The sequence below is a fragment of the Theropithecus gelada genome, chromosome 8, assembly GCF_003255815.1.
Source record: "Theropithecus gelada isolate Dixy chromosome 8, Tgel_1.0, whole genome shotgun sequence".
NCBI classification, from domain to species: Eukaryota; Metazoa; Chordata; class Mammalia; order Primates; family Cercopithecidae; genus Theropithecus; species Theropithecus gelada.
The window spans coordinates 119,366,278-119,392,568 of NC_037676.1; the positions used below are offsets into that span (position 1 = coordinate 119,366,278).

Sequence of the window (26,291 nt, forward strand, 5' to 3'; positions counted from 1 at the left end):
TTGTCAGATAAACATTTACTTCTTTCATTGCTGTCAGTAAGTCTCTGTTCTCCATGGAAACCCACATGGGGAATTAACACCATCTTAATCGGAGGTAGTTTGTGAGACCCAGGCCCCATGGTTCCTCTGCTCTATTGCTGTCACCTTCACCCCACAGGCCTTAAGTAAAGTCTTCCAGGTCTGAGTCTTTTCCGTGTGTCTCTTATCTTGGTATAAGTGTACTGCTCTCCACATCTTGTCAAGTATTCCAGAAATATGACTGCTGCTGCCCTAGTTCATGCCTTTATCATAATTTCCCTTGGCTAACACTGTCAAGTCTTAACCTCTAACTCCTCTTAATCTCTCTCCAAAGTCATCCTCCATATTGCTGGCTAAGATGTCTCTCTTAAAAACAGATCTCAACATACCACAACCTTGCCTCAAAGTAATAAGTAGATCCCCTTAGCCATAGAATCACATTCAAACCCCTTGGCTTGACATATAATACCCCACACAGGCATTTCCAATGTGCTTTCCCAGGCTCATTTCCCATTTTTCCTCCAACACTCCATACCTTCTGCTTTCCCCAAAACGTGCTATGTTCTTTCACTCTATTTTAGCCCGTGGTTTTATCTCTTCCCGAAAACCCCTTCTGTTTTTGCTAATTCTTACCCCTCTCTTTGTGAAAAGTTCCTCACTCCTCCCAGTGAGAGCAGCTCTCCGATCCCTTAGCCCATTAACTTGTCTCTGGTACAGTGAGTGTTAAACAAGGAGATCACTGAAGAGAGGCTATGATTTGTTTATCTTTGTATACCCAATCCCTGGTACCATGCACAGTAAGGGCTCAATAAATATTGGCTGGATAATTGAATTAATTGTCAATAATACTCCATGCTTTCAGAAGCAAATGCAAGATCAGTCACAAATTACCTCTTGCAAGCAGTTTGCTCTATGTGTCAGCGATTGCCTACAGTTTTCTGGATGGTTCCTATAAGTAGCTCTGAAGGTTGCGAAATGGTTCTGTTTCCAAGCCTCCATAGTAACATGATTTCTTCCAAAGCAAGCCCTTTTTCTTTCTCAGGTGCTTCCTGCCTCAGCTGAGACTGTTGAAGAGGCTTTATAAGACTGACTTCATTTCCTTGATTTAGACTATATTTCAACCCAGCACGTAGAATCATCATCACTCATTGCTGTGATTGCAGCATACTGCTTATCTGCATGGAGTTATTCTCCGGGCAAGAAATAATGCCTTATTAACACAGTTTTATCATCAGGACCAAGTTTGGCAGATAGAGCAACATTAGAGGATAATTGGAAGGACAGCTGATTTGTTAGCAAAATGTTGCTTTTCGGCTAATGAATCATTCTGATTTTTGCACTGACTGTTCGGTAACAGGCTCGAAGATTACTTTGCTTCAGCCCATTAAACCTTGACAAACCAGTTATTAACTACAGATAGAGCCAATGGCCTGTGGGGATTATTGCAATTATGAGCTATCTATGTAATTTTTAAAAATCATTAGGCGAGACAAGGTGAGTCTGATGATGGCGAGGCTGATGGCTGACAGTCTCTGCTATTTTGTAGTACACAAGGCAATAAACAGCTGTAGGGAGAACTAATCAGTCAGCAAAAGCCCTTTGCTGAGAAGATGTAGTAAGAGCAATAAAGGTTATTGCTCTCAAACAACAAACCGTGTCTGGGAAGGAAAGGGCAAGGTTTTTCTTTAACTTCTATTTTGGAGGCTGGAGGTCTTTTCTCAAAGGAGGATTAGAGGGAAGTAGAGGGAGCACATCAAATAAAGGGAAAAGCCAGGCAGGACTCTCATGGCTTACATTGCATCCCTGTGCTTTATTGGATTGTAGCACTCAAGACGCCCATTGGAAGGTACCTGCCCTTTCTCCTTTCTGCTCCCTATTATTTATTACAGGGATTTCAAGCTCAGGTGGATAATATGAATTAATAGAGAAAAAGGAAAGGGTAAAGATGATGATTAAATTATAAGTCAAATAAAAACACATCTGTGGGCCACATCGCAGCATCTAGTTTATAAACAAAAGTCCATGTCCTCAGTTTGGGTTATGAGACTCTTTGAATCTGGCCCACACTGCTTCAGCCTGATCCTCTTGTATTTTTCTCTTTTGAATCCTCTTACCCCAGTCTAACTAAGGTGTTCTCCAGATGTGCCTGCCCCACAGTTTCTAATCTCTATGTCTTTGCTACCCAAGGAATGGCTTCTCCTTTGAAATTGATTTCTACGTGTTCAAATCATATCCACTCTCTGAGTTGCAGAAGGAGTAAATTAAATCAACTTTAAGATCTCTTTCTCCTCTAAAGTTTTGTGAGTCTGCGGCATTTTCACCCACGATGGTTAGCATGTCTATGAATCTAGCTGCATTCTGGGGCCTTAACACAGTGTACTATTTTGCATTCTCTAGGTGGGCACTTCGCTGGGAGTCTTGCTGTCGTCACAGATGCTGCCCACCTCTTAATTGACCTGACCAGTTTCCTGCTCAGTCTCTTCTCCCTGTGGTTGTCATCGAAGCCTCCCTCTAAGCGGCTGACGTTTGGATGGCACCGAGCAGGTACAGTTCATAGAGTGAGCAATAACAGCAGGCTGGTGCTGCAAAGTCAAACCAAGGGTAAAAATGGAAGCTACAAAGCAAAGCCTTGTTGGAAAATCCTTAGAGACACATTTCTGATGCACAGGATAAAACAAACGTCTATGTGGGAATATGTGTTTTCAATATTAATTCAGATAACAGATTAATGGTGCTATCTCTAGTCCTCTGGGACAAGAGGAACACGTGTATCACTTCAGCAACCGCCCCAGCCTCAGGGACTCTGTGCCTGGTGATAGACATAATACAATTCACTAAATTACTCTGCATCCCTGGAAGAGAGGATAGGAGTAAAGCTTCTGCCATATTGCAAAAGGAGGCACGGAGCACCCAAGAGAGTTACAGAGATTGAAGAACTTCTTATAGAGGATTCAGGAATAGAATACAGGCTTTCCTGCTCACACACAGCATTTAGCCATTCAGTGAATGGTCCAGCTGAATAGCTTGCTCACTCAATCAACAATAATGCAAGCTTTCTTGCAGCTGGTTCCTTCACTGAGTAACTAACCCATCACCTAGGTCTTGATGAGGGTTTTTACTCTGACTCATTTTTACAGTCCCTCCCTTACTCGCCCCCACAACCCCATACTCTGCAACTTCAATTCTCCTCTGTGTTATTCCTTATATCAGCTGGAGGAGCTTCTGACTGAGTATTTTGTGCAAATCATGTGAACAAATAGCCACAATTCCACATTTTCACACTGGTTGAGAACCTCAATGTAGAGGAAATCGGAGAGCTGAGCAAGGGTGGCCAGCCTTCACTGAAAGGGCTGCTAGACACGTGTCACAGCTTGTAGACTGACACCTGTGGACTGCAGTTTTTCAAGTTTAGAATGGCAGGAAGTCCTAATTTCATACTAAACCATTGATCATCACAGGTGTTTTGACTTGCTTCCCTTTAACATCCAGGAGATGAGGCAATAAACAGCAGTAAAGAGAGTTCGTGACAATGTGATCTGAGAATGCTTTTGCCGGTGCTTGAACAGCACTACACTTGGAAAACATGGACCTCTGGCTAAGCACCCATTATTTGTCGGTGTAAAGTTTTACATGTACTTGACCCTTTCTGATACCATTTGTCAAAGCAGTTTTGTAAACCTAAGATGGTTTGAAAATGTAGGGTGAACTCAGAATTTAGATCTCTGCTTGTACTTTGGCATCGTGGCCATGGAAGACCCTGAGCTGTTCATAGAACTCTCTGCTGCGAAGGCAATATTCTGTAATATACAGTATGATGTAGCTATTGAACACTTTAAATGCGGCTAGTGCTACTGAAGAACCAGATTTTGAAATTTACTTAATTTCATTTTAAACAGCCATGCATGATTGGTGGCTACCATATTAAACAGCACCTCTATAGACATAGAGGTGAGTCCAACACATTCATACCCAACACACCCATCATCTGGTCAACCCAATGAGCCCAGCTAAGCTATTTTTTTTTAAGCAATCATGGTAGCATTTACCAGTGATCCTCATGTGTCTCCCGTTCTAACTAGTTACTTTTGGATTTCTGACTCTTTGTTTTGTCTTGAGATCTGACTCCTGACTCTTGCTCTTGGTTTTGAGCTTTACACCTGCAGCTCTTTTCCCACTGTGCTTCCTAACCATGGGTTTTGAGTTAGACACGCTCCACTTTCATACCCTGATTTGGATTTTCACGGGTAGGAAACACACTTCCTGACATCCACAGACTCAACTTCCATTTCCGGCAAAGCAGAAATTTTTGGGCCTGGTCCTCATAAACTTCTGCAAAGGGGAGTTGTAAGTAGCCTGAGTAGACTAATAAAATAACAGATTCTTGAGTGTTTGCTATATGTTATATTAGGTTCCTATGGCTGCCTTAATAATGTACTACAAATTGGGTACATTATTTTGGGGGGGTACATTATTAATTTTCATAACAAATTATGAAGGTTGTCTATGAATGACTGAAGTCTGGGAAATAATTGCCACACACTGGGTAATAATACATTACTCGGTTTTCAATACATTTCTGTTTCAACAACTGACATTTATTGCCTCACAGTTACGAAAAACAGAAGTCTGCAATCGGGCGTCAGTGGGGTTGGTTCCTTCTGAGGTCTGTGAGGGGAAATCGGTTTCAGGCCTCTCTTAGCTTCTGGTGGTTTTCTGGCAAATTTTGTCAGAAACTTTGTCTGTCATTCCTTGGCTCATAGAGCTCTGCTTTCATCTTTACATGGCATTTTCCCCATTTGCATGTCTGTGTCCAGGTTTCCACTTTAAGTAAGGACACCAGCCATATTGAAACCATCCTACTCCAGTATGATTTCATCTTAACTAACTTCATCTGCAATTACCCTATTTCCAAATAAGGTCACAATCTGAGGAATTGAAGATTAGTACTTTTTTTTTTTTTTTTTTAGACAGAGTCTTGCTCTCTTGCCCAGGCTGGAGTGCAGTGGCACAATCTCGGCTCATTGCAACCTCCACCTCCTTGGTTCAAGCAATACCCCTGCCTCAGCCTCCCGAGTAGCTGGGATTACAGGTGCACACCACCACGCCCAGCTAATTTTTTTTTTTTTTTGTATCTTTAGTAGAGATGGGGTTTCAACATGTTGGCCAGACTGGTCTTGAACTACTGACCTCAGGCAATCTGCCTACCTCGGCTTCACAAAGTGCTGGGATTACAGACATGAGCCGCCGCACCCGGCCAAAGATTAGTACTTTAACATATAAATTTGGGGGGAACATAATTTAACCTGTAATCTATGTATATTCTATTATTCTATTATTCTATTCTACATATATTCTATTATTATAATACATATAGATAAGAACATTCAGGCTCAAATAGGTTAAGCGACTTGTCTAAAGTCACATAGCCAGTCCATATACGTCTGACACTTGAGCTCATGCCTTAAACATCTGCATCAGCATTTCCCATAGTGTGAGAAATGTTCCACAGTTAGTCAGATAATTTTAAGTGTCACATGGACAATAATTACACATCCTGATGCCCATTACAAAATAAATTAGCACGTCAAATATGTAATTTCATGGATAACATTGTTTAGGAAGAAGCTAAGTGTAAAAAGGGAATTTATTTGAAAAAAATATTGAGTGGTTAATAAGGCAGGTAGCATGTGGATTTGGAAAACGTTATGAAGGTTGTCTGTAAATGACTAAAGTCTGGGAAATTATTGCCACACACTGGGTAAGAATATATTACATTGCTCTGCTTTAAAAGGAACTAATCTCTGGGATTAGCTTAAAGTGGGGAACGACTAAATGATGGATTGTACCTGACCACTGACTCAAAGAATGTTTCTAGACCCTTCTGGGTTTTTAGAATCTATCTGTGGGTTTGAATTAAAGGTCAGAATGAAGTGTTAACTCCTAAGTGAGCAAATGCACTTTCCTCAGTGGGCAGATTGAACACCATTTTATCTCTACATATTGATGTAAACACTTCTATTCTGATGCTTCTTTTCCTTACTGTTGCTCTTAAAATGCAGTCAGAGTGTTAGCAAGCCTCTGAGCTCACCTCTGTGTTTATATGCACTGGCAAATAAAACTCATTTTCTTCAAGTGCTCTCTGAAGCTTTCCCTTTTCACTATTTTATTCCATTGAAGGTGCTGGCACTGGCAGGTCGTAAATGTTTTATGGCGAAATTAAGAGTTTCTAAACACATTTTACTCTCTGTGTCTCATTATTTTACCTCCTAATAAGTTTCAATCATTTTAGCACCTGTTTAAATTAAGATCCCCAAGGAAAACGGCGGCGGGGTGGTGGGGTGGGCAGGGGGTAGGGGTGGTAGGCAGCAGTTAATATGTTCTAAAAATTTGCTGGAAATTACTTAGTAACGTGGAGCATAATGACTCAGATGCTGGTGTTTTATGAATGCAACATTAAAATTCCTTCTCTTAGTTTTAAAATCTGTCTAGACTTTTACTTTGTGAATCACTGAGTGAACTAGTGTGAAGCCTCTTTTGGGGGGAAGCGGCAAAGAGTCTTACGAGTTTTGGGGGTGTAGGTGATGGAGTTATCTGTGTGTGGGTTTCTGCATGTGTTTGAATTCCTAGAGATCCTTGGTGCCCTGCTCTCCATCCTGTGCATCTGGGTGGTGACTGGCGTGCTGGTGTACCTGGCGTGTGAGCGCCTGCTGTATCCCGATTACCAGATCCAGGCGACTGTGATGATCATCGTTTCCAGCTGCGCAGTGGCAGCCAACATTATGTAAGTCATCCCCTGGTCCCCACACAGTGCCCATGAGGCTCTCCTGTAACTCTATCTGGACAAAGACTTTTTAAAAACTCAGTACTTGTGAAGATGATAGAGGCCAGACAGAGTGTTTGAATGGCTTTAAGATTGAAAACAAGGTTAACTGCTTTTGTTTAAGCTAAAGTGTTTTTTAATACTGGCTTCTACTAGCTACCATGTTTCGAAAGCTTCTGGTGTGCCAGAGGCAGGGTTAGGATGTTTGGATATACATTACCAACTTTAATGTTCACAACACTCCTATGTTACAGATCAGGAAACTGACGCCCAGTGAGGTTAAGTAGTACAGAGCCAGGATTTTAATCCAGATTCACAGACCCAAAAATTGAGCTCCTGTACATTCTCAGGCATGTCAATGGTTCCACATGGGGTGTAACTTACTACTGTTCCATTTCTGTGAGGTGAGCAGATGATGGCCTCCCCGTGGGTTGCGTTGGAAGGGACTCTAAAATGTATTTACTTCAGTCCCCATTTTACTTTTGCATTCTCTTTTGCAACATTTCCATAAAATGGTCATTAGTTTCATATATTTTAATAGAACTCATAAAAGGAAATTTATTTCCCTCAAAAACAGCCTCTATTATCTTTGCAGCATTGTGACTGCATGAAAATTCTTCCTTGTGCTATGTTAGTTAAATTCTCCCTTTGGTTTCAACCTGCTGGTCCATTCTTTTATCTAGGCAGTCTTAAATCATTTTACAGGAGTTGAGCATATGTCCCTTGACAAATGAGTCTCCCTTTCCTAAAATGAACTACTGGATTGCTCAGGCAATGGGGTTTTGAGGTCAGGACTTTGATCTTTTTGAGTCAAATTTCTCCTTCCCATTTGAGGATCTAATTCTGGGCAACTCTACTTAAAACTCCATCCACCCATCTCTCTGTCTAGTGATCTAGCTAGCTATCATGTTGGTGGACAGAATAATGACCCACTCCCCTAAAAAGATTTAAACATCCTAATCCCTGGAACTTCTGAATATGTTAAATCATATGGCAAAAGGAACTGTGCAAATGTGATGAAGGATATTAAGATAGGGGATTATCCTGGATTATCCAGGTGAGCCCACATAATGACAAGCATCCTTATAAGAAGGAGACAGGAGCTCAGAGAGGAGAGAAGATGCTGTATATCTGATGTTGAAAATGGAGAACGCAGCCTGGAGCCAGGTGACCTCTAGAAGCTGGAAAAGACAAGAACATGAATTCCCTTCTAGAACCTCTAGAAAAGATGCAGTCCTAGAGACCCACTGTAGACTTCTGACCTCCAGAACTATAAGTTTGTGTTGTTTTAAGCTGCTAAAACATTATGGTAATTTATTACAGAAGCAATAGGAAACTCAGCCTATTTATCATCTGCCTATCTATCTTGCAATGCAACTTGATATATGCTCTGAGGTAGATTTTCACATGAAAGTAGAGAAGACAGTGATCGAAAAATGAAGTTTTAAACAGTGGATTTTAAGAGGGGGCACAATGGCATCTCTGGAATTCAAGAATAGCTGAGCACGTACACTTTGAAAAAGGTCCTCAGTTCATTCTAATAGCCTTGCCTCTTGACATCTCACTTACCCAGCTCTCAGTTTGTGAGCCATTGCTCAAAATCTCTGAGCTAAATAATTAGAAGAATGGTGTTTGATCTGCTATCAGTGACTAGATCCCTATCTTCAGCCAGTTAACTTGAAAATGTGTTTCACATTGGCACTGGGAGAAAAAGTGTGAGTCGATCAATGTAAATCTATCACCCCTAGGAGACAAATATGCCAGAGCACACATATTGCTGACTACAGGTCAATAATGTCTGCTTTGTATAAGGAGAACAATATGGTCTTGAGGCAGAAGGAAGAATACAAGTATTAACTTCCTGAGAGTCATATGTCACGTAGGCTGTCTTGATGCTACACAAAGATGAAGGCTACAAACCTACCCAACTATCACATCAATCTGGGGCCTCAATGATCAGGTTTGATTTTCTAAACAGATGTCATCCAAATTTTCTTTCTCTTGTAACTGCTTTTGAACATTGACCTTCACATTGCAGGTGCTTTTTACACTCAGAAAGTCAAGGCAGTTGGAAATCTCTGCCTTCTTTGTGCGAGTAGATAGTTATTGATGGATAAGAATGCTGAGTAACTATAATATTTTCTCCAAAAACTGGGATTACAGGTTTCAAATGCTGCTAGATGCTGTATTGTTTGAATATAAAGATATCAGAACTACGATTCAGGAATAAATCTATTCCTTGGGGACTCAAAATCAGGACAGAAAGTTCCAATCGAAGTTGTGAAGAGATTCTAGGATGAAGGTTATAAATAGAGCCTGAAGCTATTGCCTGCTAAGTTTTCACTGCCTGAAACATTTCCTTCCCTCAGCATATTTAACTCTAGCTTAAGCTTTTGAGTTCAACTCAGCTGTAACGTCTTTCTAACTAAATCAGACTCCTCTGTTGTATTACCCATAGTACCAGTTCTTGGTGGACTTACTGTAATTAGAATTTTCCACTTGTGTGTGTGTGGGGGGAGGGGGGTGCTTAAACTTTACCTTCTCCAGTACATTTAAAGCTACACTGGGGAATGACCACATCTGTTTTCACTCACTTTTATGGCCCAAGATTTTACAAGTGTCTGCATATGAGTGACTACATATGTTTTTTTCCTGTCTCTTTTTGTCAGTAAGATGAGTAAAAGAATGAATGACAATGTGATGAACACACATGGCAGATCAGATGAGGGTCTATGATCTGTCAGCCATATCAGGCTGTCTAAGGGACCTTAAATGGTAACTCCTAGTTGAGAGTGAATTTCTACCCAAACACTGAACATCTGAAAACTGTATATTCTATAGTGATCAGATCTTGATGTCTAGTGGTCATTCCACTTTGTGGTGATGACCTGAGTTTTAACAGACACTTTACCTGAAAATAGAATGCGATACATGACGTTGAACAGTATGTTGCTGTTTTTAAATCTTTGTTCCAAAATGTTTAGAAAAGGTTTAGAAAGGCAAAACACTGAGCTGTCAGTGAAAATGTTCTAATTTTACGTTTAGTCTAATACCACTTAAAGGTATAGATAAACAGAATTATGCACATAGTTTGTAGTATTTGCTATTGATCACTTTGAGACAAGAGATGCTCAGCTTTGCAATATATTGTGTATATATGTATGTACACATACCAGATCATTTTTAATACATTAATATATTTCTACTTCTGGATTAAGAGCTTTATATCCATGAGCACAATATTCTCATCATTGGACATTAAGAAATCATTCAAATTTCAAATTCTTTTGAAAATGCACAAAATTAAGTAAAATAAAAGGTAAAATAAAGCCTCAATAAAATTCACTACTTATTTTATTTTTCCCTTATTTATCCCTTCCTGTGTTTTTTTTTTTTGCGTGTGAAACCAGTACTTTTAATTAAGCTCCCAATGAAGCTTGACTTTAAGCCAGCTCAGTGCCTGACAGTCAACCTTCAATAAAGGAGATTTCCTCCCTTCATTGTCAAATGCTTGATTTTCATCTAAGAAGTGATGCTTTCCAGTTTCAATGTGAAACAGAGAAACATTAGGTGGATGAATGAGTAAACTGGGTGCGTCTCTGTGGTTTGTTTTTGTATAAAAGTATTAAAATTTTATGACACGTGTATTTATTTATTTATTTATTTATTTTTTTCTTTTTTGAGACAGAGTCTCGCTTAGTCGCCCAGGCTGGAGTGCAGTGGCGCGATCTCGGCTCACTGCAAGCTCCGCCTCCCGGGGTCACGCCATTCTCCTGCCTCAGCCTCCCGAGTAGCTGGGACTACAGGCGCCCGCCGCCTCGCCCGGCTAATTTTTTTGCGTTTTTAGTAGAGACGGGGTTTCACCGTGTTAGCCAGGATGGTCTCGATCTCCTGACCTCGTGATCCGCCCGCCTCGGCCTCCCAAAGTGCTGGGATTACAGGCGTGAGCCACCGCGCCCGGCCTGACACGTGTATTTAAACATTAGTCAAAGATAGATCTTTTTAAAGCATAAATACTTCAACTATCTATCATTTTGGATAATGCATGTTATTGCCAGCTCCTCCATTATGCTGACTACATTTTGAAAACTGATCTCATGTGTGCTAAGAACATTGTTCTCTCTTTCAGACTAACTGTGGTTTTGCACCAGAGACGCCTTGTCCACAATCACAAGGAAGTGCAAGCCAATGCCAGCGTCAGAGCTGCTTTTGTGCATGCCCTTGGAGATCTATTTCAGAGTATCAGTGTGCTAATTAGTGCACTTATTATCTACTTTAAGGTAAGTTTGAGTTTACCACCATCCTAGTACTTACATAGATTAGGTAGTACAGAAGCTCCAACATTAACTTAAAGAGAATGGGCATCCTCTGTTTACCTATACAAACTACTTTGCAAAGCTAAAGCAAGCAAACAAACCCTCAACCATGGTGTTAAGATGAATAGCAACTAAGCTGTGAATACCTTCAGGTTCTTGGATTATAAGCAATAGGGAACATCTCTGGCTCACTTTAGCAAAAAGTATATTTAATGGCTGAAATTTACTGTGTGTGCTCCTAGACAGACGTCAAAGTAGAAATAAGGGCAAATTTTGATATCTAGATTTTAGAAACGGTCCAACTTCTGTCCGAGACACCACACTGAAATAAATGTGTCTCAACAAATTTTGTTTTCTGTTTTTGTCACTTCTGAAGAATGATATTTCTGTGAACGGAGTCCAATTGACCTAGGTTGTGTCTTGTGTCTGCTGCTTGGCTGAAGGGAAGTTAGAGTACCTGATTTATTGTTCCACCAGTATTGCCCCAATGGGGGAGAGGTGGCTTCTCCCCCAAAAGCCAAAGTGCTAATGAGAAGTGGGAAAGACTCCCCAGTAAGCCTCTGACCCTAAATAAATAAATATCCACTACAGATCTCTACCTGGTAATACTGATAACAGAGATGGGTTAGCAGGCACAGAATGGAGAAGAACATTTAGCTCTGTCTGTTTGCATCACAATTGTCTAATTTGCAGAGACTCGCAGCTTTTCCTGAAAAAGGGAAAACATGTAAATAAAAATTACAAAAATATCTGAATTCAGTTGAGCAAAATGATCACTGAAAGCTTTAAGTCTAAGGCAAATCTAGTTCAAAATCATAAGGGTACGTGGAGTTTGAGGGTCTACTTACAGAAGTTGAGTTGATGCTGAATTTCTTAAAGATACTTTTCTGTGGCAAAGAACTTCATCAAGGGTAGAAAAGCAGACATTTCACCCTGAGGCTAAGGGTTCCAGTGAGGAGACTGAGCAAGGATGACACTTTGGTTCACACCCTGAAGACTGCATCAGAGATGCCAGCCTTGAGTATGTGCAATACTTGAGAGGCAAAGAAATAAACTCACCCCAGTCAACCAAGAGCATAGTCCAGGTGTATGCTGGCCATATGCAATTTCTGAGCAAGTAATATCCTTTCTTCTGCTCATTATAATTAGGGCCGAAACATCATTGGATCTTGTGGGCATATTTATGCATACTTTCATCACATACTCTGTACTTTTATTAATCTTCAAGAAGTTAAATCAGGGCTCTTGAGAGCAAACTTAAGAATATTCTTCCTTTTAGTTCTTAAATTACGGGGAGAGCATGTCTTGTAGTCTCACTTCTTTATTTGCTGGTAGTTTAAAGCTCAAAGGAAGGATTGAGTCTTCAAAAACAAAGTCTTGCCTCTGAGTTGGATGACACATGTCAAAAGGGTGAATGAGTGACAGAGAAGGAAAGACACAGGGAGGTTTACTTATTTTATTAATCAGACTTTCTGGAAGAGAGGTATGAATTCAGTTAACCAAAATCCTTGTTTTTTTTCTAGCCAGAGTATAAACTAGCTGACCCAATCTGCACATTCATCTTTTCCATCCTGGTTTTGGCCAGCACCATCACTATCTTAAAGGACTTCTCCATCTTACTCATGGAAGGTAGGAGTGATTTTATTGTTACTCCCAGGGTCAGTGTTTTCTCTTCCCTAGAATCACAAAAGGGCATGACTGTAAGGCATGCTCACTGTTAATTTGAATTATGGAAAAAATTTAAAGTGATAAGGAATTTTTGTGAAAACGATCGTTTGATTTTTTTCATATGGGAACAATGAAAAGAACTGGCTTCTATTCCTGCTCTAGCAACTGTTATGTAATATTTCACAGTGTAAAAACAATAAGTATAAACATCATGAGGAGACACTGCAAAAATATAAATTATTCCCTAAGTATACCTGGAAAAGACCTAAGAAAAAACTACGTAAATTTACCTCCTAGGCTGCATTAGAGCTAAACATTTTTTTTTCAAATTGTATCTCTGAGTAGAAGAAAACAAGGGTGACCCTTTATTTGTTTGGCAAGTGTTTATTGAGCCCCAGCTCTGTGCGAGGTAATGTGCTCAGAACTGGAGTTACAGGAGGAGCAGAGCAGAACACAGCTCTCTTATGAAGTTCTGGGCTGTAGTGTGCTATGAGGTTCAGGTGTCTGCACTAAGTTCAACATCAATATGGCCTCCTGGGAACAGGGTACCACTAGGTTGCCTAAGGAAGGGTGAAGTGGCACAGATCAGAAACAGAGTGGGTCAAAGCTCTTGTGCCGATCAGTAGTGGGATTGTGCCTGTGAATAGCCACTGCCCTACAGCCTGGGCAACATAGTGAGACCCCATCTCTCAAAATAAAGTATAGTAAAATGAAATATGGGCTGGGCACAGTGGCTCATACCTATAATTCCAGGAATTACAGTTTGGGAGGCTGAGGTGGGAGGATTGCTTGAATCCGGGAGTTTGAGACCAACCTGGGCAATACGGGAAAACCTCATCTCTACAAAAAATACAAAAAATTACCTGGGCATTGTGGTGCAAGCCTGTAGTCCCAGCTACTCAGGAGCCTGAGGTGGGAGGATCACTTGAGGTTGGGAGGCAGAGGCTGCAGTGAGCCGAGATGGTGCCACTGTACTCCAGCCTGGGTGACAGAGTAAGACCCTACCTCAACAAAATAAAATTAAAAAAAAATAAAAGCTTTGTCCTCATGGGGATAATACTTTAATAAGGGGAGAAAGAGATTATTCAAAAAATTACACTGAAATGCAATAGTGGGAACTGCTACAAAGAAGAGGTGTGGGTCTTTTATTAGAGATCTTAACATGGCTGGGAGCAGGGGCCAGTGGTCCCAGAGGCTTTGCTGAGGCCTGCTGTTAGGCCCAAGTAGGATCTTATGTTATTAACCTCATCACCTACAGCCCCATTATCATTATCCTTGACTACTCTCCCGGGCCTGTGAAATTTCTGTCTGGCTCTTTGAGTCTTCCAACTATCCAGGAACAGATCACATAAATAACCCTCACTGCAAAGAAATCCATCCTTATGCCGAAAGCTTACTGCCTGCCTCCTTTCCCCCATTCTGCAATTTGGTGATTTTCTTTTCATTTGGCATAAAATGGTTGAAGAACTACTGGTTTCTGCCCTTTCTAGGCTACATCTTTACTGGCAGAGTTAGCTCAGAGAGATATCATATAGTTGAAAAAGCAAGGTCTTTGTATCAGACCCACCTTCGTTCAAATGCTAGTCATGCAAGTTTCTAGCTGTGAGACCTCAGGTAACCTCCTCTGAACTTCAGTTTCGCAACTCAAAAATGGGAATATCACATCCACAATACAGTGTTGCTGAGACGATTAGATGAAATAAATGGCATTACGCTAGAACACAGTGGAAGCTTGGTAAATATAAACTATCAGCTAGCATTTTTGTGTTGACTGGAATATAGGAAATATGAAGCTACATTGTGGAAATAAACACTGTACTGTATATTTACCTGCACAGGAAGAAATTCCCAATTCTTGGTTATAGACTGTGGCGATAGCACTAGTCAGCCATAGATGCTGATGGCCTCAGAAAGGCCAGATAAGAGAGTCTTGATCAGAATAAATCCATCTTCATCACCAGAAGAACTATTCAGTGGTACTTGGAATGGGAGAACTACTGACTCCCGTTGACATTATCTTAGAATATTAAAGTATGTCAGAGAGTGACATCAGCAAGATGGCTGACTAGAGATGCTGGGGCTAGTCCCCCCAGTAAGAAAGGGCCAAGGCAACAAATAACTAGAGGAGATTTGACTGGAGCATCAAAGGGAAAGTGTGGGAGTACAACCTAGGTGTCCAACAATAGATGAATGGATCAAGAAAATGCAGTGTATATACACAATGGAATACTATTCAGTGATAAAAAACAATGAAATCCTGTTATTTGTAGAAACATGGATGGAACTGGGGGACATTATGCTAAGTAAAATAAGCCAGGAAATGAAAGTTAAACATCACATGTTTTGGCTCATATGTGGAAGCTAAAAAAAAATGTTCTCATAGAAGTAAAAAGGAGAACAGATAACAGAGGCAGGGAAGGGAAAGAGTAGGATAGGGAGAGAGTTGTTAAAGGATGCAAAATTACAATGAGATAGGAGGAATAAGCTCTAATGTTCTATAGCACTATAGAATGACAAGAATACAATTAACAATAATATATAGTTTCAAATAGCTAGAAGGAAGATATTGAACGTTCCCAACAGGCTGAAATAATAAATGTATGACATGATGAATTTGCTGATCACTATGCATTATCTGTATGGCAATAGCACTGTGTGTCCCTTACATATGTACAATTATTGTCAATTTAAAACTGTTTAAAATTTAAAAATAAAGTTTATTGGAGACCCAAGGTACTCAATTATATTTAGAAGGTGAAGGTGATTTATCATTGCTACATTGACCATTTGTATTAACAAATGATACCATTTTCTATCCCACATTCCAGGAAAATAGGTATTATAAAATAGGTATTTGGACATACATATTTGTCCAAAACCCTTATTAGACTAACCCAGCAGTTCTCAAACTTTAGTGGCATCAGAATCACCTGGATGGTTTATTAAAACACAGATATCTGAACCCACTCCTACAATTCTTGAGTCAGTATATCTTATTGGGGAGTAGGAGGGGCAAGAATTTGAATTTCTAACAAGATGCTGTTGCTGCTGGTCCCAGGACAACAATTCAGGAACCACTGGACTAATCTTTTCGTACCACTGAAGGGATTCTCACATGCTGGCCATGGGAATGGCACCTGTAAAATTCAGCCAGAGCTATAAGTTTGCATCATATCAAATATCTGAATGATTGAAATATCCAGACATTAGCTGATTTTTTTTTTTTTTTTTGTCCAGCACATTTTGACATAAGGTAGATCTGGTCTCAGAGTGCAATTGCCTTTAGTGACAGCTCACATTTCATTAGCGTTCACTGCTAAGTATACATTTAAAGGTTTGTTCTTGGTGGTCACTACAATTTTTGAAAGATGATAGTGTTGACAACAGTGAAATGGATAAAGGAGTCAAATGTCACATAGTAACAGTGAATTTTCTGGCTCTAATATTTGGGTTGTCAAGCCACAGAAGCATCCATTTTCTTTCCTGAGCACCAGGTGCTGAGCTGGAGCTGTTGTTGCTATTATGGAAGTTATTGACTTAAAGAAAGATAAAAGACAAGTTGGTGTACAATTTGAAATGAGTTATATTCCACTTTTTTTGTGTGTCTCACTATAGCTCTTCCTTGGTGATTATCTTTCTTATTTTACTTCAGGAAAAGTGCAGAGACTGGTCTGCATCAGTTAATTATAGAAATGAGCAGATAACTCCTTTCTGGAAGACACTTACTTTTTAAATTAGGTCTTCAAATTATGTTAGTATGGTACTTAGTAAAATTTAAAAATAATACAGAAAAGTATGCAATAATTTTAAAAAGTCTCCCTATATTTCCATCTTTGCCTTCTCAGTCCTATTCTTCAGGGATAATACCTATTAATAAGTTGACATTTATCTTTCCAAAGATATTTGTGCATTTGCATATATATATATACACACGTATATGTATATGTGTATGTGGTGTATGTGTGTGCCTTTTTTTTAATAAAAATGGGATTACATATTGATTCACATTTTTCTCTGCACCTGAACATTTTTCACTTGGAGATCTTTTATATTAGCACATACATAGATATACCCCGTTCTTCACAGCTGTAATTACTCCACAGCATGGAAGGACTTGCTTGTGATGGACATTATAAACAATGATGTAATTATCACCCTTGGATATATATATTTTTAGCACTTGAATATCTGTGGAATAATTCCTAGAAGTGATATTGCTGTTTCAAAACTTACATGCTGTATTAGTTTGTTTTTGCACTGCTCATAAAGACATACCTGAGACTGGGTAATTATAAAGAATAAGAGGTTTAATGGACTCACAGTTTCACATGGCTGGGGAGGCTTCGCAATCATGGCAGAAGGCAAAGGAGGAGCACAGTCACACCTTACATGGCAGCAGGCAAGAAAGCTTTTGCAGGAGAACTCCCATTTGTAAAACCATTAGATCTACGAGACTTATTCACTACCACGAGAACAGTATGGGGGAACTGCCCTCATGATTCAATTATCTTCACCTGGCCCCACCCTTGACATCTGGGGATTATTACAATTAAAGGTGAGATTTGGGTGAGATTTGGGTGGGGACACAGCCAAACTATATCACATACATTTCAAAATTTGATAGATATTACCATTTCTACCAAAGATATAGTATCAATTTCCTTCCCCCCAACAGCATATGAAAATGCTCCTTTCCTCACATCATCACAACCACTGAGTATTATCAAACTGTTCATTCTTTTCTACTCTGATAGGTGAAATATTGTATCTTATTGATTTCAAATGCAATTATTTAACTATGAATGGTGTTCAGTGGTTTTTAAAATACATTTGTAAGTCTGGGAAGTTATTTATTAAACACTAATTTAGATATTTTTCTGGATGCATTAATATTTTTTTCAGACTCCCCCCCAGGCAAAAGAAAGTTCTAGGATGTGATGGAGCATCAAGGCCAGAGGGGCCATGCCTCTTGCCTGGCAACACTATTTCTTATAATAAAATAAGTCATGGTGGACCTGTGTTCTCTATAACAGTAATGAGATGAAGGAGACAAGTGAAAAAAGGGTAGTGGGATCATGACTTAATTTCAAAGGGCCTAGATGAATGATAGCAGGTCTTCAAATGGTAATTCCCCAAAGAGATGACACACATTAGGCGTAACAGATAATGTTTCGATTGTAATTCCTAGACTCTAGTATTTGCATAACACTTTGTACTCAGAGCACAGACGTTGGGATCTGATATCCCTGATTCTGCCACTTCTCTTTGTGGCCTTAGCAATGTTCCTTAATCTAACTGACCCCAATTTCCTCTCCTCTAGTTAAATAAGAATTGTAACCTTAATAACTAGCTTCTAAAGTTTTTAGGACTATTAAATGAGATAATTGCTATAAATGAAGTACTTTGCACAAACTTTACACATAGTGGGCCCTCAGTAAAAGTTTGTTATTATTATTAAAACAGTTTTACCCATGACTTTATTCACATTGCATGGCTAATTTGAGACAAGAACTCCTTTCATCTGCTTCTAGGAGCCTAGGTCTCTTGCCACTCATAGAGTAAAACAGCATAATGACCAGCTCTTTGTTACTTCCACAAACAATATTAGGTAGGATCAAAAACTCAGCTTATGCTGTAGAGAATTTTGAGTTAACTTCAAGGCAGAAATCCCCCATGAACAAGGTTCTTAGCCTATTTATGCCTAGTGTTCCATTATTGGAATGCTAAGCATGTGGGAGTTATTTATATCCTATTGCTCAAGGTCATTGCCAAGGTCTCATTACAAAAATTCAAAAAATTGCAACCTCAGGCATAAATGGGTTAAATTTTTCAAAAGGAGGGTTAAGGGTTCCCCATTTCTTTAAGTAGATGGTTCTCAGCTCTAGCTGCTCATTATCATCCTCTGGGAAGCTTTTAAAAAATACTTATTCTCAGGCTTCCCATACCCAGTGTATTAGGCTGTTCTCACATTGCTATAAAGAAATACCTGAGACTGGATAATTTATAAAGAAAATAAGTTTAATTGGCTCATGGTTCTGTAGGCTATACAGGAAGCATGGTGGCATTTGCTTCTGGAGAGGCCTCAAGAAGCTTCCAATAGTGGCAAAAGGCAAAGGGGGAGCAGGCATGTCACATGATGAGAATGGAGCAAGGGCAGGGAGGTGCCACACACTTTTAAATGACCAAATCTTGCAAGAACTCATTCATCATTGCAAAGACAGCACCAAGCCATGAGGGATCTGGCACCATGACGCAAACACCTCCCACCAGGCCCCATCTCCAGCATTGGGGATTACAATTTAACATGAGACACTGGCAAGGACAAATATGCAAACTATATCACCCAGAAATTCTGATTTAATTGTCTGGGGTTGGGGCTGGCTTTGGTATTTTTAAAAACATGTAGTCAGGCTAGAGAACCACTGCAAAGCAGAGCTGCTCAGTGGCTCATGCATGTTAGTGCAGTGGTTCAATCTCGGCTGCCTGATAGAATCACCAAATGAGCATAGATGTTGGGCCTTGTCCACAGAGATTCTGATTTAATTGGTCTTAGATTATAACTTCGTCATCAGGATTTCTAAAATCTCCTCTGGTAATACTAATGTGCATCCAAGGTTGAAAACCACTCTGAAAGACTCTAGATTTTGGAGCTTCATCCATAGAAATTTCCTTTTAGGTCTGGAATGGAGTCGTGGTACATTTGTTTTTAATAAACACCCCAGGTGTTTGTGTTGTTTGTACATAACTGAAGTAGAGGCTAAAAAAGGGCTGTACTTAGACATCTCTTATACAGCATCCTCCAGCGTAGCTAAAATAATGGAAAACTTACAAAAGGAATAAGACGGTATTATACAATGTTAGGATCTTCTATTAGCACAGTTCACTAAATGACCTGTTGGGTAACTAATCTTTGTACAACATTGCCGTTCATAATGTTTAGATATTTTCTGAATTGCTCCTCAAAGAGTTCTGTGATCTATGTGTTGTTCTTATCACCCTTATTTTACTACAAATGTGCTGAGGATCAGAGAAGTTCTGGGATTTGGGTAAATTCACAATAGTTGTCATCAGCATGCTAACCCATGATTATTTGATACCAAATTTCATGTTATTCATTTTACTTTCCAGAGTGTATATAAAGATAGTTGGAAAAGGCACAGTTAGTTTAATAGTATACCGTAAAAACTAAGGATAATTACCGTTGTTGGTTATTGCATAGTAAATTCTGCAAGTATTCTGAGTGGGAACTTTTGGTTGATGGTAAACCTTCAAGTAGTCAGGTAAATCTTCTTTATAAACATTTGAAGTAAGAAACCAGCAAAGGGATAAGCACCTTGAACTTTGGGGGAGGACTTTGCAGCTTGTTTAGGTAATTCAATGAGCTGTATTTAGTTGAATAACTACAGCCTCCATCTCTTACCTTTTGTCAGGTGTGCCAAAGAGCCTGAATTACAATGGTGTGAAAGAGCTTATTTTAGCAGTCGACGGGGTGGTGTCTGTGCACAGCCTGCACATCTGGTCTCTAACAATGAATCAAGTAATTCTCTCAGCTCATGTTGCTACAGGTCAGTGAGTTTTGTAAACACCCTGGAAAAAAATTCAGTCCTTGTCCTGTAAAGTCAGTAATTTCCCTCCTTTTTGTAGAGCTGCCCTTATTGTCTGTTGCTTGTCAAAACATTATAAAGTGTTTTCTATTACCAAGGGCCTTTGAAATCAGCCCACTTATTGATGTTGTCATAGCAACAATGATACCCATGACATCGTTGGGGCTGACTGCAGAGGGCCGAGGACAGACAGAACAAAGGGCTAAAATGCAACCCCAACTTCAAGGCCTTGGACTCTGAAAATTCAACTTCATCTGTTTGGCTTGGTGTCCTATCAGTCAAATAATAGGAATGAATTAAAAACTTAATCTTAATTGAGTATCTCCTCTATATATGATGTTTTTCCTAGAACTGAAAATAGGAAGATGAAAGAGACACAGGCCCCGCTCTTCAATTTCTAACAAGCGAATGGATGTGCTAATAGGAATTATGGCGGGTCCCACACTGTGTGGTTAGAAATTCTGCAGCCATGTGAGAAAATTCTTATAATATTAGGTTTATACTAAAAATTACCTTTTCAAGAAGTTAATTTTTGTCTCTGATATGTCCTAGAGCTGGGAGACTAGGTAGTGAGAGAGCATTTACTGCCTCAGGAGAAAGCTCAGGCCAAAGATAATACATTAGGCTGCTAAAAAATGACTCAAGAAGTTACTTAGGGGCAGGGGACAGGAACACTAGTGACAGTCATTTGAAAACTGTGCTTTCTCAGACATCCTCATCTTCTCCAAGGGGCTCAGGTCTGACTTCAGGGAATTTACAGCATTCACTATGCCAATATTTCACTGCAAATGGAAGAATCTAGTAAACAGGTTGCTATGGAGGGGACTTTACAGCCTGCTGATAGCATTTGGGACAGGAAAACAATATGGCAGTGAGGGTTGCTGCTCTAAGAAAGGTCTGTGGGGAGCTCTAAACGCTTCTTGGTTCCTATCACTATCCTTGATATAAATTCTGATTACATACAAGGCCTGCAACCCAGAGATCCCTGGGAGCTGGTGAGCAGGGCTGTATAAGAAATAATAGTTCTGTCTTGGCTTTTTCCAGGGCTTGTCTCCCCTTCCATACTAAGCTCCTAGGAATGCCAGACTCCAGAGATAATAGCAGACAGAAAGAGTTCCCATAGCGACAGGGCACTTTCCTGCACCAGAGTTTCCCCTGCCTTGTCTGTGTGAGTGTAGCTGATTATCAGAGCCAACATGGCTTCCTCTGAGTGCCCTGCCTCTGCCCTGCCCCAGGAGGTCAAAGACAAAGTACTTGAAGTTGGAGTCACAGCAGTCACCCATGCGTGTGCAATCAGCGCTAATCTCCCTGTGGTTCTTTATCAACAGCAGCCAGCCGGGAGAGCCAAGTGGTTCGGAGAGAAATTGCTAGAGCCCTCAGCAAAAGCTTTACGGTGTACTCACTCACCATTCAGATGGAATCTCCAGTCGACCAGGATCCAGACTGCCTTTTCTGTGAAGACCCCCGTGACTAGCTCAGTCACATGTCAGCTTCCCAAATTTGACAGGCGGCCTTCAAACATGCTGCTATGCAGTTTCTGCATCATAGAAAATAAGGAACCAAAGGAAGCAATTCATGTCATGGTGCAATGCACATTTTATCTATTTAGTTAGCTCCATTCACCATGAAGGAAGAGGCACTGAGATCCATCAATCAGTTGGATTATATACTGATCAGTAGCTGTGTTCAATTACAGGAATGTGTATATAGATTATTCCCGAGTGGAGCCGAAATAACAGCTGTTTGTAACTATCGGCAGTACAAAATTCATCTCCCTTCCAATAATGCATCTTGAGGACACATAGGTAAATTTGAACTCAGGAAAGTCTTCCTAGAAATCAGTGGAAGGGAAAAATAGTCACAAAATTTTCCCAAAACATGAGAAACAAAAAATAAGGAGAGCCAAGTCAGGAATAAAATGACTCTGTATGCTAACACCCCATTAGAACTTCGTTCTCTCACTAAGCTGTAATGTGATTTTTTTTCCTACTCTGAATTGGAAATATATATGAATATACAGAGAGGCACTTACAACTAATTTTTATTTACTTGTCACATTTTGGCAATAAATCCCTCTTATTTCTAAATTCTAACTTGTTTATTTCAAAACTTTATGTAATCACTGTTCAGAAGAAAATATTTTCACCTACCAGAGTGCTTAAACACTGGCACCAGCCAAAGAATGTGATTGTAGAGACCCAGCAGTCTTCAAGAACAGCCGACAAAAACGTTGGAGTTGACCCCACCAAGTTGTTGCTACAGATAATTTAGATATTTACCTGCAAGAAGGAATAAAGCAGATGCAACCGATTCATTCAGTCCACGAGCATGATCTGAGCACTGCTTTGTACTAGACATTGGGCTTAGCATTGGAACTATAAAGAGGAATCAGATGCAGCAAGTGCTTCTATGTCCTGGTAGCAACTCAACACTATCTATGGAGAGTAAACTAAAGATATGCAGGCCAACATTCTGGAAATCCTATGTCAATGGGTTTGGTTTGGAACCTGGACTTCTACATTTTTAAAAGTTACCCAGAGATGCTTCTAAAGATGAGCCATAGTCTAGAAGATTGTCAACCACAGGAGGTCATTGAGTGGGACAGCTAGACACATACACAGGCAGCTACAGTAATATCTTGAATTGCAATGATGTAGTGGGGTATAAAAGGAAAGCGATAGATATTGCTGGATGGGCATGGCCAGTGAGGTTTCATGTCACTGAGGTGACAACCCTGTTGGACTTTGAATTACATATGGAGGTTCTCCAGGCAGATGAAGAAGAGAAGGCATTCTAGACAAAAGGAAGACTAGGCGCAAGGCACACTTACGTTTGTCTGTTAGCTTTTAGTTGAAAAAGCAAAATACGTGATGCAAAGAAAACTCTCCACGCTGTGATTTTTAAAACTACATACTTTTTGCAACTTTATGGTCATGAATATTGTAGAGAACAGGAGATAGGTCTTAGATGATTTTTATGCTGTTGTCAGACTCTAGTAGGGTACTAGAAACCTAGCAGGCATTAATAATTGTTGAGGCAATGACTCTGAGACTATATCTGGGCCTTGTCATTATTTATCATTTATATTTGTATTTTTTTTCTGAAATTTGAGGGCCAAGAAAACATTGACTTTGACTGAGAAGGTCACATCTGTGCCATCTCTGCAAATCAATCAGCACCACTGAAATAGCTACTTAGCATTCTGCTGAGCTTTCCCTGCTCAGTTGAAATGAATATACTCATCCCTCACCTCAATGAGCATGTTTAGGCAACCAGGATTAGAGCCCCTCAGGTTCCCAATGTCTCCTGCCACATCCGATTCTCAAAATGGAAAGAATGGTTTATGCCAAATCATTTTTCCTGTCTCAAGGACCACTGAATGGTTTTGCTTTTCCATATTTTGCATAGGACACCCTAAAGACTAGGTGACTTGGCAAACACACAAGTTTTAGTATAATTCTTTGCTTCTGCTTCCTTTTGAAACCCATGTTTAGATTTGATTTTATGTCAGAAATTCACTGAATGTCAGGTAATCATTAGGGAGGGAGATTTGTGTGTCAACCAAAGGAATTGTCCCATGGGTGCAGGGTGTTTCCGCTGTTTGCCTGAAATTCTGCTTTTTTAGTGAGCTAGACTGAAAACTCTGAACAGTAGATGTTTATGTGGCAAAATGCAAGGCAATCTACAACAGAGATTTTAAGGATTTTGAGATGAAAAAACAGATGCTACTCAGGGGCTTTATGCACCATCCATCAATTCTGAAGTTCTGACTCCCATTACCATTTCCCTAGTGTGGTTAGAACTCCAGGCCACCAGAAGTAAGTGGAATAATGTAGTTGAATTCTTTACTTCATGGTATTGTATCCTCTCCAGCTATCAAGACGTTAATGATCTTCTATGTCTTTTCTTAGTATTATTATACTTCAAGTTCTGGGGTATATGTGCAGAACATGTAGGTTTGTTACATAGGTATACACATGCCATGGTGGTTTGCTGCACTCATCAACCGGTCATCTACATTCCTTTATGTCTTTCAAAGCAACACTCTATTCTGAGTGGTGAAATCAGGTCAACTTTACCACCACCCTCCATTTTTAATATGCTTCACCGTCATCCAGCACCCACTTAAGATTTATCTAGGGCTCTATGGTGATGTTAGGACCCATAAAAGAAATGTATGCCTTCCATATGTTTGGTTACAGATGGGAAATGGGAATGTTGAAGGACATGAAAGAAAGGATGTTTACACATTAAGCATCAGTTCTCAAGCTAGATTGTCTGAGTTTGAATCTTAGCTCTTCCCTTTATTAGCTCTGTGACCTCAAGCTAGTTACTTAAATGCCCTGATCCTCTATTTCCTGATCAGTAAAACCTCCCTGTTCAAATGTGTGAGAGTTTAATAAATTAGGACACTTTAAAAGGTTGGAGCTGTGCATAGCACAGAGTTAGCATTCAGTACATGTTAACTGTTATTTTTTATTATGTACAAACATGAGTGGGCACAGAATTTTAAATCATCTAAACTTTTGAGAAATTTTGAGTTATCAACACAGTTCCCACAAGACAGCGGCAAAATTATTGGTGAGAATTAAACAGCTGTTTCTCTGAGGAAGCAATGGAGGCTTGCTGGGATGAAGGCATTTACTGAGAGGCTGTTACCTAGTGAGAGTGATGAATTAATTAAAATAGTCGAATCCCTTTCTGACTCTCTCTGAAAGCTTCCACTTTTATCTTTGAAAAGCAGAATTGTCATTCCAAGGACATTTGTTAACAAAAAGTACAACTGTCCAGTGTGATGAAGACAAAGTCATAGGTCTCCCAAGTCTTACACTATTCCTGTGAAATATCATGTCCTTGGCTTTTCTCTGTCATGTAGCCTCAACTTTCTCTGACCAGGTGCATTTCCTTCTCTGGTTTCTAAATTGCCAGGGGCAAATTTGGATCACTTAATATCTGTTAAATTTTGTGACCTGACAAAGTCTTTTAGCACTGTAGTGTTAAAAAGAAAAACACCTCCCAGGCATATACATTTTATAGATTCCTGGAGAATGTTGCTTCCCAGCTCCATCCCCACCCAGTGAAATATGATCCAGAGAGTCTTGCAAAGAGACAAGCCTCATTTTCCACAATTAGCTCTAAAGTGCCTCCAGGAAATGATTTTCTCAGCTCATCTCTCTGTATTCCCTGTTTTGGATCACAGGGCAATCTGTTTAAATGACTAATTACAGAAATCATTAAAGGCACCAAGCAAATGTCATCTTTGAATACCCACATCCCAAGTTTTACAAATCCTGCCTGGCTTGACAGTGATGAGGCCACTTAACAGTCCAGCGCAGGCGGATGTTAAAAAAAATAAAAAGGTGACCATCTGCGGTTTAGTTTTTTAACTTTCTGATTTCACACTTAACGTTTGTCATTCTGTTACTGGGCACCTGTTTAAATTCTATTTTAAAATGTTAGTGTGTGTTGTTTAAAATAAAATCAAGAAAGAGAGAGTTTGGGTTAAGTCATCTTTTTATCACCAAAATCATGGCAGGACATGTTTTTCATGACACCAATGAGGACTGTAATGAGAATACATTCTTTCACTCTCAGTCGTTTATTGGAAGAAATAGCTCATTTGGGGAACATATTTGTCTAGAGAGATGGAAGATAATGTGTTAGAATCAGGGGTGCTTTTGAAATTATGGGCATAAAACCCCAATGGGGGAAGAAGATGGTGGTCAGGTGTGGCAGGAGCCCTTGACAGTTGTGAAAAACAAACTTGTGCTTCTTCAACCATAAAGCCAGGAAGTGATGAGAGATGTTAAGCTGAATTGCACCCCTTTCAGGAGTGTCAGTCAAGTCCTGGAGACAATGTATCAT

General features: G+C 39.8%; 1 protein-coding gene across 3 annotated transcripts in view; it reads left to right on the top strand.

Moving 5' to 3' along the window:
- Positions 1-25,920, top strand: part of SLC30A8 (solute carrier family 30 member 8) — a 254,270-nt gene extending 228,350 nt beyond the window's left edge. For all 3 annotated transcript variants that reach the window (XM_025393916.1, XM_025393914.1, XM_025393915.1), the window contains 6 exons: positions 2,416-2,562; positions 6,646-6,799; positions 10,968-11,118; positions 12,678-12,783; positions 20,253-20,387; positions 21,755-25,920. In XM_025393916.1, the coding sequence (XP_025249701.1) occupies positions 2,416-2,562; positions 6,646-6,799; positions 10,968-11,118; positions 12,678-12,783; positions 20,253-20,387; positions 21,755-21,900 (839 nt within the window). In that variant the 3' untranslated portion in view covers positions 21,901-25,920. The remainder of the gene's footprint in view (positions 1-2,415; positions 2,563-6,645; positions 6,800-10,967; positions 11,119-12,677; positions 12,784-20,252; positions 20,388-21,754) is intronic.
- Positions 25,921-26,291: the final 371 nt, after the last annotated feature.